The sequence below is a fragment of the Neolamprologus multifasciatus genome, chromosome 7 (genome assembly GCF_963576455.1).
Source record: "Neolamprologus multifasciatus chromosome 7, fNeoMul1.2, whole genome shotgun sequence".
Lineage (NCBI taxonomy): Eukaryota > Metazoa > Chordata > Actinopteri > Cichliformes > Cichlidae > Neolamprologus > Neolamprologus multifasciatus.
In genome coordinates, this window is record NC_140445.1 from 41,602,243 (window position 1) to 41,621,797 (window position 19,555).

General features: G+C 39.4%; 1 protein-coding gene across 10 annotated transcripts in view; it reads right to left on the reverse strand.

Annotated features, from left to right (window-relative positions):
- Nucleotides 1-19,555, reverse strand: part of ripor1 (RHO family interacting cell polarization regulator 1) — a 44,293-nt gene that overhangs the window by 23,567 nt on the left and 1,171 nt on the right. For 2 of the 10 annotated variants that reach the window (XM_085167413.1, XM_085167414.1), the window contains exon 1: nt 5,514-19,550. The exons of 3 other annotated variants lie outside the window; for them this stretch is intronic. In XM_085167413.1, the coding sequence (XP_085023539.1) occupies nt 5,514-5,532 (19 nt within the window). In that variant the 5' untranslated portion in view covers nt 5,533-19,550. Of the gene's footprint in view, nt 1-183; nt 1,618-1,641; nt 3,114-5,513; nt 19,552-19,555 lie in introns of those variants that run through there. 5 more of the 10 variants (XM_085167407.1, XM_085167406.1, XM_085167405.1 and 2 more) reach the window with 3 other exon arrangements.

Genomic DNA, 19,555 nt, shown 5'->3' on the forward strand with positions numbered 1-19,555 from the left:
TCTTTCGGTGAATCCATTTTGTTGCTACAACATTTGAACTGACATTTGAAGTCTGTGCTGTGTTACTGAGGCTACAGTCAGCTGAGAAATTTTTCAGCAGAGTTTTTCCTAGTGTGGCCTATGCAGTGTCCTGCATCCTGTTTCTTTAAACAGCTGAAAGGCCTTTGCAAGGCAAGTACCAACCCCCTCCTTCCACATCACAGGAAATGTCACAATCCAACAGGAAGTCAGATGGAACTCCTTCTCTTGACAGGAAATTTAACAAAGGAAGACAGGTCCAAAGGGCACAGTCTTGTGGCTGGGGAGAAAAGGTCAATTTTAACCACATCACTGAGACTAAAAAGAATACCTTAATGATCTAATGGTCTCCAATTTTCATATTATCGTTTCCTGTAAACATGAACATATTTTTTCTGGTTAAAAAGAACAATTTCAAGCCGATTTTATACACTCACGTAAAGAGGGGGGAGGGAGAGAGAGAGAGAGAATGTGCAAGTGCACATTTATGCACACATTATGGTCAACTTTTTGTTGACTTAACCTAGTTTTAAGTACTGACAAAAACATGAGTGCTGAGGGGGAGTGAGAGATAAAGGCATAGACAAACTGAGCCTGTGAGGTTCACAGCACACCAACAGACCAAGTGGAAAAGCTCAGTGATACCATTTCCATCACATTCAGACATTTGCTTCTTTTTGTCTGATAAGTAATAACATTACGCTTTGACAGCAGTGAAAAGTCTACATTACACAGTAAATATCTGAATTCTCTGTAAGGAGTCAGTGAAACATTGTTAGATTACATGTGCATTTATCCAATGGGAATCTCCTTTAAAATGTAATGAGGTTCTGCTGTCCATGTCCCTTTCTGGAAAAGTGCTGGGCCTTTCATGCCGTTTACACACACACACACACACACACACACACACACACGCGTGCACGCGCAAAGGCACATACACACACACACTTTCAGTATGTGAGTACATCATGTAATGCTAACTAAAAGTCAGCTGAGCAGTGAAAGCAGGATAACTGGACCTAGTTAATGGTTTAATAACCCCTCTATGTTTTTCCAGCATATCTTGGGACCGCACTACACTGAGGTGGCACAGTAGTGCACTGGTTAGCAACCCTGTGATGGACTGGCCTCAGTCTAGGTTGCACCCTGCATTCAGCCTTATGACAGCTGGGACAGGTTAAAGAGGTTTCATTTTGTTTGTGCAGCACTATCACACACATTGTTCTAATTGGCATGCGCATCAGACTGAGAACCAAAATAAGTGAAACAACCACAAGTTACCAACAGCCTAGTTGAGTGAATGTTACCAACATGTACATAGTATATGCACTAAAAGGGACTGAATCCTTATTCAAGCACTGGATCATTTTTACTTGATTTAAAAAGCTATGCAGATTGAATCAGAGTCAAGACATGAATCTAAAGAAACAGTGTGCTCTTTCCACATCATCTCATCATATTTACATTGTTGACATTTGGGAATGACTTTATATTTTAAATCTAAAAATGTCTGGAATGAAAACTCAAAGTCCTGAGAACCACAGATCCTGTACATTTATATGCATATGAGCTATTACTATATAAACAAATGGTACACCAATAAATTTAAATAGAAAAACCAACCTTGATGGTGTTCCAAGTCAGATTTCAGGTTCAAACAAGTCAATGGTAATCGGCACATTTCTCGCTGTCACATCCTATCTTGTCCAATAAGTAATCTCTAGCTTTATTATTAGACTGACACAAGCAAATCACTGCAGTAAATCATCAGCTTTAGTGGAACTACTAACTCATTCAGACATTGGCCAGGTCCAGCTAACAAACAGGGTGTCTTTCACACTGTGTTTGTTCCCTACATGATCCAAACAGTGGTGCAGTCCTGGCCAATGATAACAAAAGATTCCAGTCACACCATCTCTTCTGCCATTCACGGTTTCAAATCTACACTAGCGCTATGGCCCTGTGCCACAAACTCAAACTCGATTACCACAGAGGCGAATGGAAGGCTGTCACACCACACCTATTGTCTGATGCCGTCTGACCTCTCGCTCCCAGACCATTCTAGAAAAAATGCCCCCCCCCCACACACACACACCTAAGTGGGCACTATTATTCACTGCTTGGAAACTCCAAGCTAAACCAAAAGCAAATCATTTGCGTGTCTGACCACATGACTGTATCTGCCAATCACTGCTCTTCCCTGTACCATGCAGCTTTAGGTTTACGGGACTAGTCTGGACGTGTAACACCATGTTAAAGGACCGATACTGAGCACAATTCAGATGTCTGGCACAGCCGAAGGTGAACAACTTGTCTGCCATAGAGGATCAGCCAACAAAACCATTTTTTGACACTTAAAAATAAAAATGAATGAGTAATCATAAAAAGTAATCCTGATTTCAATCCTGTTCAAAATAATCATCATAATTATTTTGGCCATAATCACACAGTCCCAGCGTAGTGATCTTTATTTCGAGCACGATATCATTACAGCGCAGCTCTGTCTTGTACATATCAGACTGGTACAACATTCACATCACTGTCAATGTCAGTGACCAGCTCCTCTCTCCCCTTACTCTTAAACAAAACCCCCCAATACTTGGATTCCTCCACCTGGGGCACCAGTTCCCAAACTGGAATAGGAAATCCACCTTTTTCTGAGTGACAACTGTGGCTTCACACGTTGAGGTGCTTCTAGTCCACGAAACACATGTAGTGACTACATGTGTTTTAATAAGTTGCCTATCTATTAAACGTGATCTAAGGAAGGAATGGTGGTGAACCAGCAACTGGGTCATGGGTGATCAAGGCTTACTGACGCACATCAGCAGCAAAGAATGGTCCGATCCAATGGACGAGCTAGCGTCGCTCATACTGCAGCAAAAGGGGACCAACACAATAATATCAGGATCACCTGCCTAATAAGCTTGATAGATGTTATTTTCACAGTATTTGGGATACTTAAGCAAATTTCCACTGACTGATCATCTTTTACGTCCTGCTGAATAACATTTCTTGACTCACTACATATAAAAATTGCTGTGTTTATTGAAAGTGGTCCCTTGGTCATGTCATTCCTTTCATGCATCTCCAGCATGAACTGGCAGAACACGCAGAACACACACACACACACACACACACACACGCAGAACACACACACACACACACACACACACACACGCAGAACACACACACACACACACAGAACACACACACACACACACACACACAGAACACACACACACAGAGAAGAGGAAAAACACTCGTGTCAAGCTTGCTCCTCTGTCTCTGCCCCCAGACTCTGCCAGTTATCAAGCAAAACAAACACCTGAAAGAAAGAACTACAACTTTTAAAATTCCTAATGATTAAATAAATAAGAAATAAACTGACATGTTTTTATAAATATAATCACATCAGTTTTGCTTGACTATGAGATGAGGAAAGCATTGCTCCCCATTTCCAGCAATGACTTGATGCCTTATATTGTAACCTAGTTTATTCTATTTGCAACATTACTATTTCATAGTTTCTTCTCCCACACCCTGTGCACTCTTCATATATTTTTCTTTCATGGCTAAATCTATTCCTTCCTCACATTACTGTCTGTATGAGAAGGAAACTGGAGGGGGTGGGGGTGTTGTACATCCTGCAAGGGCAGGGTCAGGAAAAGACTAGTGCAGTTTCTGGATTTACTGAGTCACAGGAATAACCCAACACATTTACAGTGCAGCCATGTTCGCTTGTTTCCAGGAAAGAAAAAGAACCCGTTTGAGACAATGAACTGAAGGCCTGATAACAAAAAGGACAAAGTGAAAAAGAAAAAGATTTTTTATGCTTCTCATTCATATAGTGAGACTTCTCGGTTGAAACAAATCTTACCTTGATCCTTTTTGTTTTGTTTCTCTTTGAAATAACAGTCTTTCTACATATTCTTCAAGGAAATTTAGAAAGGTACATAATCTCATTAAAACAGATGTGGTCATAGCTCAAACAGAAACGGATATCAACAATGTTAAAAGTAGTGACTGATGTTTATCCTGAAGATAAACATAGAAACCTCATAAAGAAGAATTCAAACACTACCTATACCTTCCATAGTCAAGGCCTCATTACAAGTAGGATTTTCACCAAACCAGTGCTGCTAATACACACACACACACACACACACACATTCCTTAAATGGAATTTCTTCTGAATTTACTTTTCATGCATTTCAAAAATGGGTTAAAACCAAGGTTAGCAAAGATCAGAACCCCCTTTAGCATTAAACAACTTAGCTAACCATTAAGACTAGACAATTGTCATGTGACTTGCCACTATGGTGACCAACCAACAAAACTGAGCAGAAACTTGTTGCAGATTAAATAAGTTTGCCTTCCAACATGTGGTTCACTTTGTGAAAGGATTAAACCTGGACCATCATTTTACCTCAATCCAAACAGAAAGTCTGAAGATAAATATCAGTCTTAAATTAATATGACAACACTTTTACCTGGAGTCTAGCTTCAAACAGAAGCTAGATTCTGAAATAAGTCACATAAAAATTAAGACAGAACTCTGTTTATTAATAAAAGCAGGACACTTAGGATATAAGATGATACATCTAAGTAGAGGGGACTATTAGATAAAAAACAAAAAAACAAAACACCACATCAGAGGCAAAGTTCTCTTGTCCTACCTTAAACTATTTTTAATATGTACTACCCACAACATACCAGGAACATAACATAACTATGTTACGCGAGTCACTATGAAAAACTGATAACAGAAACAAAACACACCCCACAAACTTGAGTAACAGTCTTATTATTGTTACACACTCTATCAAGTCTCATCACTGATGAGAAAAGGAGACATTATGAACAATAACAATGAAAACAAACTTTAAAATGAAAAAGTTGTGAATTGACGATATGTAAAAGGTCAGATGTGCTCTTGTATGTTTCAAATATGTTTAAAAGCAATGCCGATGTCTTCATCAGTTATTCAAACAGGAGAGCGGGCCCTCATCATGTACAAAAATATATTTAAAAAGTGTATCTGAAGCTCAACTGAGGATCAGCCTGTGTTAAACAAATGCAATAATGTTCTTCCAAACTACATCGACATCGGCAGAGACACATCAACACAGAAAAGTTTGTACTTGACTCCCTTGTAGCCACACCTGAATCGATAAACTCTGCCGAAGTCTATTTAACTTTAGTGGAAATTTTTAATGAATACTGTGGAATTTGTCCTCTGTAACTGAGGAAGGAAATCACAAGTTTCATTGTTTTGCACACACATAACTGCGAGCACTGTTAGTAGACAGACTTGAAAAATATGAACTATAAAAATAACTTAAATTTGGTATTTTGGGGTCAAATTCTCTGGCCATCACCTAATAAGTTACAGGCCTGTTAACGTGCAACTGGGAATTCATTCTGACAAACATAAGCAGTTAATGATTAGAGAGATAAGCTAGTCTCTGTGAGGGCATTACACTTGTCCATACCTCCATATCCACTGTACATGGTAGCTGCGGTGGTAGATGTCGACACTTTCTCGTAAAGGGTCCACCCAACTCCAGAAACAGCTATTCAGCCCTCTATCTTTGTGGCTTCTTCTGTGGTATACTTTTTAATCGCTTGCTTTTCTATTCAACTCCTTCACTCGTTTTGGTATCCGTTTCCCGTCACTTTCTCGTTCACACTGTGTCAGTCTGTTTGCTTTTATCTTTCCCCATTTTCACTCAGTTGTTAATCCTTCGTCCGCGCTCTGACTGATCCCCGTTCTTTCCATCTCCACTTCAGTGATAAGAGGAGGGGGAGGAGAAGTGGGGACAAAACAGGAAAAAGCAAAGCAGTCCTCCCTTCGCTTTATCCGTGCTGACATCAGTGTTTCCTGCCCCCCTCCTCCCTGCTGGACATGTTTCTCTTCAATAGTCAGCACATTTTTGCCCTTTTAATAAATTGCATTTCAAATATTTGAAAATATTCTAGAAACAAAGTAAAAACCCGTTACTTCAGCCTGAGACCTTGTGAACTTCATTGGAAAAACACTATATTGCATGATGAATGTGTCAACATATTCACTTTTGCCATTCATAGTGAAATTGTTGCTTAAAATAATATCTTCTTCCTCAAGTTGATTAAAATGAGAAAGTCTCATCTTTAATCTTTAATCCAGTGTGTGAATGTGTGTGTGGATGACTGGATGTGTAAAGCGCTTTGGGGTTCTTAGGGACTAGTAAAGCGCTATACAAATACAGACCATTTACCATCTTTAATCTTGTGTTAACTAATGTGCTTCAAAAAGCTGGTCAGCAGAGTTAGTGTAATGTTTTTATTTTACATTAGATTTCTTTGTTTTTAAATCACTTTCAGTTTTATTTCAGTTAGTTTTGTCAGCCCACTTTTTGCAGCTATAACAGCCTCAACTCTTCTTGGAAAGCTTTCCACAGTTTAGGAGTGTCTTTATTGGAATTTATGGCCATTCTTCCATAAACACATCTGTGAGGTCAGATACTGATGTTGGACAAGAAGGCCTGGCTCACAGTCTCTGCTCTAATTAATCAATCCCAAAGGTGTTCTGTCGGGTTGAGGTCAGGACTCTGGTGTGGAAGAACTGGACTGGCCTGCACAAACTCTCTCATTCATGTCTTTATGTTGGAACAGGAAGGGGATATCCCCAAACTGTTCCCACAAAGTTGGGAGCATGAAATTGTGTAAAACGTCTTGGTATGCTGAAGCATTAAGAGTTCCAAAAAAGCCCTACACCATAATCCCCCCTACACCAAACTTTACACTTAGCATGATGCAGTCAGACAAAGTTCTCATGGCGACCGTCAATGCCAAACTTATCCAAAAAACGTCTGGACGCAGCTCAATCATCCAGGTAAGTAAATCCCCAAAGGTTGATCCTGTACATCTGGACGTAGCACTTTCAGTGGTAGGAACATTTCGTCACATCCATGTAGTGTACTCTGTTAAATGCCAGGAGGATTGCCATGATTTATACATCGGGGAAACCAAACGACCCCTGGCAAAGCGGATGGCACAACACAGAATAGCTAACTCGTCAAGCCAGGACTCCGCAGTCTATTTACACCTACAGACCAGTGGCCACTCTTTCAATGATGAGGATATACACATCATGGACAAGGAGCAAAAAGGGAAAGACCATCTCTGAATCGAGGAGGGAGCCTAATTTTACATCTTTCACCATCTTACAATGCTGTGATTGCAGCCTTTCCCCAACTCTCTGTGAATGGTACTCATGGCCATTGATCAAGGGTCTTTAATCAATGGGCTTTGATCAATCATTGTTGATGTGGTTATGACAATTTGCAGATTAATGATCAAGGAACTGACCTCACAGCCCATTGTTCATTCAGTGGGCTAGTTTCAGTCATTGTGCAAACTGTATTGTACATCGTACTGTTTATAAGATTGGCGAAACCTGCACTCAGCTGAGACTGAAGAAGTCACTTGGATCAGTGACAAAACGTTTCTCCCACTGAAAACGCTACGTCCAGATGAACAGAATCAACCTTTGGGGGTTGTCCAGACAACACGTCTTTGCATTGCACTTGGTGATGTAAGGTTTGGGTACAGCTGCTCGGCCATGGAAACCCACTGAATGCCACATGAAATATTCAGGTCTGTAGACACCGACTCTACAGAAAGTTGGAAACCTCTGTGCACTATGCGTCTCAGCATCCACTGACCGCACTCTGATTTTAGGTGGCCTTCCACTTCATAGTTAGCTGTCATTATATAATGATTAACAAGAAGACAATACTTTAACAAGAATTAACTTACCAAACAAACAGCTAGTGTTATAGAAATTACTTCCAAATTTTAGATGGTAACAATTTTTTCTTTACTGCATTAGCTTTTTATTTATTTTTCAACTTAGAATATTATCTGCTTTCACTTAAAGTAACCGAGCTATATAGTGATATTAGAGGTTACCACTAGATGGCAGTAGAGGCTTTGGTAGTCAATCCACCATAAACTGCTGATTGTATTTACCACTGTTATATTGTAAATGTAAGATCTGATCTTTTATTTGCAGATATTTCCACCAGTGACTGCAATAAATTTACACCCTGAAAATAAACATCACACTGCCAAGTATTACAAGGTAATACTTGGCAAAATAAGAAAACATTTATTCCTCCAATAGACCATGCCACTGATATCATAAGTTTGACAAGTTACTACTGTGTCCATAACATAGAGAGTGCCCAATGTATTATTGTCTACATCAGGAAGTCACTTAATTCAGTGATAGAGTAGCCACTGTCAAGGGAAAGTGAAAAATTCTTCAGAATAAAAGTATTTTGAGCTGTGAGCTGATCTGAGCTTTGAGACACGGCAAATTATTTTGTGGAATCAGCAATCACAAGATGCAATACTCAGGTATGCTGTGGCATTTAAGCCCCATCTGCTGTTGCTAATGGAACAGGTTTGCCAATAAAGGATTCCCCACACCATCAAACCATCAGCAGCGTTTCCATAATTTGATACGTGTCTGGTAATATATCCTGTAGGCGAAAATTAAAAGTGCTGAAAGTATTAACAGTTGAATTAATACTTCAATGAATTACACATTACAGCTAAGTGTGAATCTAAAGCATCAGGTCAGCTGGATTTTACTGTAGATTTATCTCTTGGTAAAAATCACATTTAAATTAATAAAGCCTCTAGGCAATTCTTTTCTGTTAGCCACTAAGCTAATATCAAATGTTCAGAAAGACCATTTTTGCATTGAATTGGTTTTAACAGCTTTAATAAGAGAATGAATGTTTTACTCAACTAAAGACCGTTTGAAGCAGTACCAAACACCACACCTGACAAGTAATCTGTTCATACATTTATCAGTGTTCTAAAACGGGATTTAAAATACTGATTAACACAGAGTTGAACTGAACAATGTGATTTGAATCAGGAGACAGAAAGACGATCTCAAGGCTGAACTGACAGCCACTGAAACAGAACAGTGTGCAAATTGCTAGTTTACCACAGTGGAATTAATTTGCAATATTTGCATTGTCCCAGTGCTGTGACTGTGTACTGTGACTGTGTCTTATGGTAATGTAGAGTTGAGCAGGGATGGATTCTAAACCTCCCCCTTCTGGTCTGTTCAAAATGACTTCATCTTGTTACTTTTCAGCAGTATTTCAAAATTGGGATGCTGCCCTGAACTTTTCTACATATTACCCAATTAAGGTTACTGTCAGAATGCAAATTTGATATTAACCTGTCTTTAATGTCCCAGTTCCCAAGTAGAAAGCCTGTGTGATGCCAGACTACACCCATGTGAGAACAGTGCAGGTAATGCATGGTTAAATCACACTGAGCAGGTGAGTGTCATGTGCTCTGTCTCCTGAGCACCATCTAGCAGCGTCCTCAGCTAAACCAAACAGAATGTTTGCGTTGTGAGAACATCCAAAGTGGGCTCTCACTTGTTGTGTGATATGGGTGAGAAATAGGACTGTTGTAAAGACACTTGGTCCTGTTCTTGTACATCTAAGATTATCCAGAGTTTAAACAACTTTAGGAAAAAACATTTCAGACACCATATTAGTCTTTCCTGTTTGTTGTTTGTTAAATTATCAGTTTTATAACTTGCTAGTCTAATGGTAAAGACAGATACTACTGTAATCTGCACATTTCAGGTCCCAGTGTTGTTGCAAGCCATATCATTTCTTTTTTGCTTATCTACTTTTTTGTGTAGAATGGCCATCATATGAACACCTAATTGTCAATGAAACAGGTTCTCTTCCTGAATGCAACCTAAAATGTAATATGTAGTTTTACATGGTGACACAAACAAATATGTATTACTAAGTTAGCATGAGTCAAGCTCCAAAAAAAAAAAAAAAAAAAAAAAAAACCCCAAAAAAGACAAAACAAAACAGGAAGTCTCATAACACTCAGTGCTAATTTACTATACAAGCATTCTTTAATGAAAACTAGAACTCACCAGCCAAACTCACTAGTTTTTCCTCCACTGCATTTGGATCATGTGTAGTCCTGCTTGCATGTTATTTATTTTGATGATGTCGTTTGTTTTTCCCTGCAGCGATAACAGATACTTTTCATGGCATCTAAAGTAGTGGTTATGCATGACACACTATACAATGCAGTCAATCAGCCAAGCATGCAAACTATGTGTAGCTGCTGGGAGCCAGAACAGAGCTACATGGAGGGATTATTGATTGACGGAAGTACACATCTGTGTTTTTTTTTTTTTTTTTTTTTTAAAGAAGGTTTAGACTGGCCATTCCACTCATTTACCGTTAGTTAAAGTTGATCTGATATTTGGAGATTACACGATTAGAAGCAGGAGACTTGTTTTAGACCCAACATGATTTTACCTTAATTACTTAAAAGCGCACATACAAACTGAAAGCCAAGTCTACCACAGTCCTCGAAACATAAGTCAAATATTTCCATACCCTCCTTAACTGTGGAAGCAACAGTTCACCACAAAATGCATGAACACAAGACCATGAAGTAGAACGAGAAGTGAAGGAGTGATGAATTCTCATAGTCTTTAAATATTTTGTTTCACTTCACTATAAAAAAAAAAGTTCTTTCCATGTAATGACTTTGGCTTCTCTCTGCAGCAGAGTGAAAACAAACACCATCACCACCAAGACTAGCTTACATGTTGCTGATGCTTACTGTCACCAGTTAGGAGTAAGTGCAACATGTAAATGAAGGTCTGCAAGTTGTGCACAGGCTCTTCAAAGGACATGCACACAACCATATCACTCTTTAGATATTAGTTCAGTTTCAGGGGAAAGTAACACTTTATCAGTAACTACTTTGATACAGATGCTCTCCTCATCTCAATCCAAACATTATCTTGTGCAACTATCATGCACAGTTTAGATTTACTCACACAGGCCCAAACCCTGTAATATACCGTGCTGTACTGCGCAATAGAACAAATAAATGTAACCAGCCTAGTGAACCAGAATGAGCTTGATACTGAGCTGACAGACTGTTCGTACTTCACTAAGCACTGTGTGTGTGTGTGTGTGTGTGTGTGTGTGTGTGTGTGTGAGGACCCCTGTGAAGTGGGGACTTTCTGGTTAATCCCCAGCTGGCAAATAAGCGGCTTAACTATCACTGGAGTGCTTCAAGCTAATGACTAGCTTGTAACCAGTCTAATATCGTTCAGAGTCCCACAAGACTGATCATAAACTGTAAATTAACTGTACATAAACTGACAGCAACTGTGGATAGGTGTGTGACACTACTTGATTGGGCTAGTGAACAGGCTGTGCATGCGGAGAAACTGTGTCACTGGGTTAACCCTTCGTGTAAAACTCTGAAGGTTAAGCTGCTGCATGGGCAGGTAGAGATGCACAACACAGCTGATGCTGAGCAGATAGTTTAATCTGTGACAACAACCTGGTCATAATAATGCAGACCAAGACAGAGAACTCAAATCAGCAAGTGTACCTCCCACCCCCACATGACGGTGCTGTATACCTTGCAAAGTAACTCACTAAAATAGTCATTATCCTGAATCCTAATTAGTGCTGTTTGGATAGATACATGCTTGTAGTGTAAGAGTTTTGAGAGCTCAATAAGCGTAGCAACATGTAATGCTAATACTACATCATCTTTTTATTTTAGTAGGCTAATTTGGGTGACTAAATTAGCTGACCCTTTTGGCAGCCAGTTTGGTGTCTGAAGGATAAACGTCAATGCCTTTGAGGAAAAAAGGTCCCCCTCTGCAGCCCTGTATCCCCCACGTATCTTAAATAATGCATTAACAATTACCAACTTAATTCAGATGTCCATTTTGTTGATGGCAATTTTTAGAAGCTAATTTATGAAGACTTCTGCTGATAAGGAATGACAGTTTTTCCAATCAAGGAAGTTACTAGGCTACCTATACCGATACAGCACAAAGAAAACCATTGGGGCAGACAACCAGTGAACTGAACAACAGCTGTACTTCACATGGCTCTGCTGCTTCCTTTACTACCACCAGCATTGACTCTACCCTTTCCCCCCCTCAGTGCAATCTGTGAAACTGACCACTCAACATCTCATGGGCTTGATGGCATCAGCCTCAAGACCATGAGCCTCAGGGAGTGGATTGTGGAATCATTTACATGCTGTAAAGAATTTACTCCCAGCTAGATAGTAATAGCTACCTGCCAGACTGCTGTATGTGAGCTTGAGCAGTGCTCCATCACATTTGGTGATGTGCAGTACAGCTTCACGGGGGATTGTGTTGTATCAATGCCAATTATAGAAATACTGAATATATGCAGTGGTTAGATTTAGAACTGACAGGGCTGCGTGCCTGAGCATTTACCTCGACACCACACAGAACTAGACAACCAATATGGAATTTGAATACAAGTAGATGAGCAAAACCATTTCCCAAGGAAGTTGAGTTCCTCAGTCTTGTGCAGCAAAATGTTATAAATTTTCTGATGTCACCAGCAGACTAATAAACTGATCAGGAAAGCTGGTTTTGTGGTTGGCTGTAACCCAGTGACTTTTGAAGCTCTGGTGGAGAGCAGGTTACTGAAAAAACTGTTACTAACCACTACTTACTGAACAGGCATGTAGACAAGGTCAAGATGATCTGCTCAAGTACAAACCAAACATCAGAATAGTAAAAGAGCTGAATCTGTCACAAATAATCAAAGCAGTTCTAAAGAGAAAAAAAGGGGGTTCAGCCACTTACTATTGGGGCGATCGTGGCTCAAGAGTTGGGAGTTCGCCTTGTAATCGGAAGGTTGCCGGTTCGAGCCCCGGCTTAGACAGTCTCGGTCGTTGTGTCCTTGGGCAAGACACTTCACCCGTTGCTTACTGGTGGTGGTCAGAGGGCCCGGTGGCGCCAGTGTCCGGCAGCCTCGCCTCTGTCAGTGCGCCCCAGGGTGGCTGTGGCTACAATGTAGCTTGCCATCACCAGTGTGTGAATGTGTGTGTGAATGGGTGGATGACTGGATATGTAAAGCGCTTTGGGGTTCTTAGGGACTAGTAAAGCGCTGTATAAATACAGGCCATTTACCATTTACCATTAAGGTTTAACTAATGAAGGGTGTGTGAATGACAGAGCTATTGATATGAAATTCTCACCAGATATTGGTAACCACCCATTCAGTCCACATGTGCAGAGAAATCAAACCAAAGATGCCCATAACTTAAGTTATGTGCAATAATGAGAAACGACAAAGCGAAAAGTATTGAGTACACATAAAGAAACGGAGGTGCAAAAAAAAAAAAAGAAAAAAAGAAAAAGGCTGAAATCTAAAAGCAGCCCTGCAACTTAATATCAGCTGGTTCTTTCCCAACTGATAGCCTATATAAAAGTGTTTAATTACCAATGCACCTATCTCAGGATGCTTAGAACTAATGAGCTCTCTTAATAATTAAATTTTACTTGCTGTATTTCTACACTTGTTCTATAAATAAATATGGAATTACTATTAAATCAGTGGTGGGAAATCTTGGCATCTCTTGGCAATTGTTTTTGTAACACTGTCACTCGAGTTTTATCTGTGGCCATTTTGTCTTTGATCTTGATCAGACTCCTAATGGATTGGTGTCTATGGCTACAGTAGCCCAAAGATTGGCATAACATGCTAACATGCATTCAGTATCAGTAGCCTTTTGTGAAGCCTATCAAACTATGGATGGAATGAGTTCTACTGACTTTATCCTGACCATGTTTCATATTTCTATTACTTTTGTGATAATGCTTATCACTTAATGGGCCAGCACTATGTATAGCTCTACTTTAGTTTTTAACCAAAGCCTGTCTTTCATTTGCCTTATCTTAGAGTAAGATAACACACCTAGGGACCAAATTATTTTAAAAGCTTTGCTCTACAAACTACACAAAGTCAGCTCACACACACCCACACAAAGTTGAATAAACTGTTGTGTGCTCCAACACTAAAATATTAAATTGCTTTCACAAAGGTACAAAAGCACATTCCACTTAGGGATGCATACACAGTGCATACTGTACATACTGCATTTATCTCCAAATTAGCTCCTACACTTTTAGTGTTGAACCCAAGAGGCCTAGTAGACGATCCCTTTGACTGCAAGTCAAAATAAAATTCTCAACTGCGTAATGTGAATGAGGAAACTGTATGTTAACAAGAATTGGCACGGCAGGTATGATCGACAGGAAAGACTGCAAGACGAGATGAGCGGGGCTTTGCGTGTTTTCCCGGTGAATTCCAGCTGGCTTCAGGGTAAAACTTAATGCAGGGAAAAAGATAAGCATCACAGAGCATGAGCATTATTATAAAATGATGATTAGCATGAGAGAAGGGGAAAGACCTTACAACATCCAAATTTGTACTTAACTCAACACTTCCTGTAAAAACTCTTCAGGATTTCAATAGGAACAAGAAAAGTCCTGAAAATAGCAACAACCAAACACTCCCACCCACCTAATTATGGAAGAAGACAGTGGGTCAGCAAAGGCATAAACAGCTCTGCCAGACAGTGTAATGAATGAGTATAGCACAAGCTCGCTTACCGCGTGAGTCACAGTCTAAAAAACTCAGACGCACACTGTAACAGTCAGAGGTCATGTAATAGGATTTCTTAGCTTTGATAATGAGAGTGACTCCATTCTGGCAACAGTGGGCAACAATTCCACCAGTGTTTTCATGTGGCTGGTGTGTTTTAGTTTTTTTGTTTGTTTTTACATTAGTAGGACACCTGCAAATTTCTGTTTCCATCCTTTTTCCACAAACTGAAGTATAATGACGTAGAAGAGCAGTTTTGGTGACTTACTTGCTGATAAAATGTGAAAGTATCATTCAAGACAAAGCTTAATGTCAACAAAAGGCTGCAAATTTGCTAGAATGTTATAAATGCATGGATACAAAGTAGTCGTTACACAACCCAGCACAAGTGTAAACAGGGCTGTGGGATATGGTGACAATATTAAAACATCTATTGTTTCATATTATGCTCTATTATTTATTTCATGTTGTTGCAAAACACAATATTTTCATTGCAGTAAGCAGTGTTTTAGATAAAGGTTTGCAATGGTCACCACAGAACAAGGACCAGCCAAAACTAATCGAGGAGCCTCTTCCTAAACGAGGGGCCATCTCTGTAGCATGGACATAGCTTGTTATGGAAAGTCTGACACAGAGCAGAAAACTATTGTGCAAATTATGCAGCAACCTGGTACTACACACACACACTGACAGAACAAATCTCTTTCACCACCTAAGCAAGACTAATGTGAAGGTATAGAAAGATTAAGAATAAGAAGAAAAAAAAAAGTCATCAGGTGCTCAAAATAAACCTCAGACTCAGAGGTTGGAACTGTCTTTTCCCAGTAGCACGCCATATAATAAAGACTCACAAAGCTAACAGCAGCCATTACAACTTCTATCTATAAATATATGGTTTTGTGGATTGTTTAAAAACACTCGATTCCAGTGGCCTAGCCAAAAACACTTCACACAAGTCGAGTTGCCTCGTTTATGTTATGAGAAATCCGCAACGTAGCATAACACACTGTAACAACAGATATGTGGATGAGCTGAACAACACATCCCTGTATGAGTTTAACTGTGCACTTCAGAGAGTGGACGCTCTGCAGTTGATGCTTGCAGACAGGCTAGTTTCCCGACTACCACAAAGGAGCAGTAATGATAGGTGGAGGCCTCAGGGAAACGCTTGCATGACTGAGTTGGGTCATCTACTGTGTGTTACTATGGGATAATGCTAGGCAAGTCGCATTTTTATTTCATTTTTGATTATTTAATTTAAATATAAATAACAATAAGACTTGATGTGGTGATTATATAAACTATTCACTGACTTTGCAGAAATTGCACTATATCGTGATAGGTATTTGGATAAGAAATTACTTATGACTCACAACTGATTTTGGTCATATTGCACAGCCCCAATCGTCAACAGAGGATCAAATGTGCCTTTATGGTCCATTGACACTCAGGCATTTTCTGCATTACTAACTGTTAAGTTACCTGCTTGTCTATCTTCCAAGCATCTTTAGTCTCCCCCATAAAATCATCAAATTTTGTTGAAAGCGATACATTTCTTCTGAGATGAACATGACTTAGCTTTTTAAAACAATAGCCAATGAAAATCTGGGGCACTCACTCTTTTGTGGATAAGGGTTAAAGTTGTGCAGGTCACACCTTTACCATGTACCAATATAATACAGCTCAATATCAGCTTTTGTGGTTGTTTTTTTATACTTTAAGTACAATAAATTATTACCAATCACTCACAGGTGCCCCCAAGACTGGCCAAACGCTTCTTATGTGATTTACAATAACTGCTCACATGTTCCTATGGACTGTGTTCTGCAATACTGATAGCAGTCATGATATCAGTACCAAATCAACACCAACTATTCCAACAAGCTCTATTGTTTACAATGAAAGACGTGTAATGTGCAACGTACAGCATGCAGCGCACACACACAACAACAGTTCACTCTTGCAACAGCGGCGATGCTCAGTTGAAATTTCTCAGTTGCAAACATTACTTTGTTTATATGCTTCAGCACATTCACACACAATACCACCTAGCTTCATCTTTCCTCCTCTGAAAGAAAGATGGTACTAGATTTATTCTCTTCACTGGACATCATACAGTTAATTTCATGATCTTCTGATGGTGTGGTCACTTTAAGTGTAATCCTCAGTTTTACTTGTATTCAACTTTCAGGAGCATAACAAATGAGACTGTTCCCAACTTTAGAACATCTCAAGAATCAAAGTTATTAACTTTCAGTACAACTTCAGCTGTCCTTTCAGTGCATGTGGGCGTGGGGTTCTATAGTGTAATTTGTATGAGCTCATGTTTGAGTTAATTGGTTGTTTGTCCAGTTCTTCATGGAAATCTAACACAGGAAGTCATTAACTTCAAAGGCAAAAGTGTGTGTCTGTGTGCGCGCATATGCGTTGGTGTAAGTCTCCACAGCAATTGTAATGCATACATGCAGAAACATACACTCAGTGTGGGGGCCTGCCTCTCTGTTACACAAGACATATTTCTGGGTTACATTTGCATCAAGATAAAGAAGCTGAGCAGCAGTGTTACGCTCAGTGTCTACAGCCATTTAAAACATGTGGAGGCTTGTCACAGTCTCATTGCCCCATAATTAAACATGTTTGGAAATGCTCAGTCACTACTCACCAATTTGTTCCAACATTTAACACACTAGACAGGTGCAGTTCACTTACTGGAGACAAAACTAAAGACAGGAAGACCTGCAAACAACTGCACAAGCTGCAGTAAAGGCCTGGTAAGGCTGCACAGTTGAAAACCAATTCTTTGGGTATAATTCCAGGTGCATATTCTATCTCACTCTGAGTTTCTACTTTGAGACTAAAGCCCTATTAACTGAACACTCTTCTTATTTTTGGTTCTAGGTATAATTAACAATTAACATTCAACAAGCCTCTAACGAAGCAAACTATCATGACACAAAGATGAGCAGTAAGTAAAAAAAATATATAAAATCTCCCTACTTATAAACCTAATACCAGTGAGTGCTTTAACACAAGAGCTAAACACATTTTGGTCTTTTCCGAACTGGCTGTCAGCCAAACTCTCATTTTAAATGTAGGTTTTGCTATATTGCCCTATAATTAGTGCAGAGATTCTCACAAGTGACATCACACCGAAACTACAGTCACAATGTTGAAAATTAGTGATAATGAATACATGTTAAATGAAAGGAGAATGAGCTGAGGTAGTGCCATGATCACACACTGCACTGTATCCGTTTCATGCACCTTGCTAGCTTAGGCCTGCATATTAGCTAAATTAGGTATTCACATAGTTACAGTCCAGCAACTGCACAATGGACTTACTGTTCAATGCACCCTGTGAGAGCAACACAGGCACAGTGTGTTTGTGGTTTCACTGTAGCATTCCCACAGTCAGCCTGAAAAAGTCTGTTTTCCTATTACTACAATATGGGGTCCATGACCTTCTGCCTTGGAATCAAATAGTGTGTTTGTTTTGGCAGGCAGCATCCTACTGCAGTTGTGGGATGCATTTCACAGTTATGCCAAGAATGCTGTCATTGCAACTAGAGTCACGTCATAACATCAGGCCAACACCGAACCTTCCAGATCTCACAAAAGCACAGCACACTAAACCAGTGTAGCAATACTGTCTGGTTTACACTGTTGATGTCCAACACGCTACAATCACCCAGCCATCTCCTTCTGCTTATCCACTTCAGAGTTGCAGAGGAGGGGGAGGGGGCTTGAGCCTATCCCAGCTACCAAAGGGCAAGAGATGGGATACATCCTGGTCAGGTCTCCAATCAGTCACAAGGCTAACAGAGAAATAGACAACTATTCATGTATGCAGAAGTGAAGTGTTAATATAGTGTGTTTAATAAAAAGCAAAGGTACATCTATAAGACTGCACCGTATCTCAGCATACTGAAGTCCACAATTACTTTATAGTTAAATGAGTTTTACTACTACTTCCAATTTCAAGAGTTTGATTCTTTGTTTTTATTTAAGTACTTTCGACAAAAAGAAGAGCTTAAAACAGCAATTTCAGTTTAAGAAAATGCTTAGGCTAAGTACACCCAGTTATCAGTTACATCCAGACAAACTTCCACTAGATACATATTTTGTTAGCAGAAACAGACAGAAAGAATCAGCTTTCCTCACCTACAGTGCAATGATTCACAAGTATGAAGTCAAAAAAAAAAAAAAAGCAAACTAAAATGTAAGAAATCTGTCCTCTTCTCATTCTTTCCAAAATCTCCCTCACAGCAACCTTGTTCTCTTCACCTCACTTCCCTCCATCACAGACTGACCCTCTCCTCTTTAACCTGCTCACAGTCTCACACTGCATTCAACCTTTGAGACGCTGAAGCGCCTCATCAGGGCACAGCACAATAAATGTCAATAATTATCTTGATATTTGTTAAAGTTTAAATAAGTTTCAAAACTTGCACTTATGAAACCAGCACTACAATGACAGTACCTATGCTGAGTAGACCGAATTAAAGCTCAAATACACTAGATTAAAGTGGGTTTTTAATATGTGCAATGAAGTGAGACTAAGAGCCCTTTATCATTAGTACTCCTTTAGATCAGAGTCATGTAAGGAAGTCTAATGATCTTGTGGATAAAATGGTGTGATTTATTAACACATGAAAACATTTCTGTGCATGTCCATGGATATACTGGCGCACATGCTCGTAGAAAAATTACATTTTTTGTTTTTTGTTTTTTTAAATTAAAAAGCAGTGGCATTTTTTAAATGCCCTGTTTACATCATGTGATCCAACATACAATAAAGCTTAATGCTACTTGATGTTAGTGCTGCTGAGCTTTATGCTTAAATTTCTATCAAAACAAATGACTGCTTGGAGCAACTTTTAGTTGCCACTATATGAGCTCACCTTGTGCCAAAAATTAAGTTAATTTCGTGGAGTTAACTTGAGCGAGGTAATTATGGTAGCTTTGCATCTAAACATTAGTATTTAACAACTGCTTATAGATAAATTTGTTGGCTGTGCACAGCT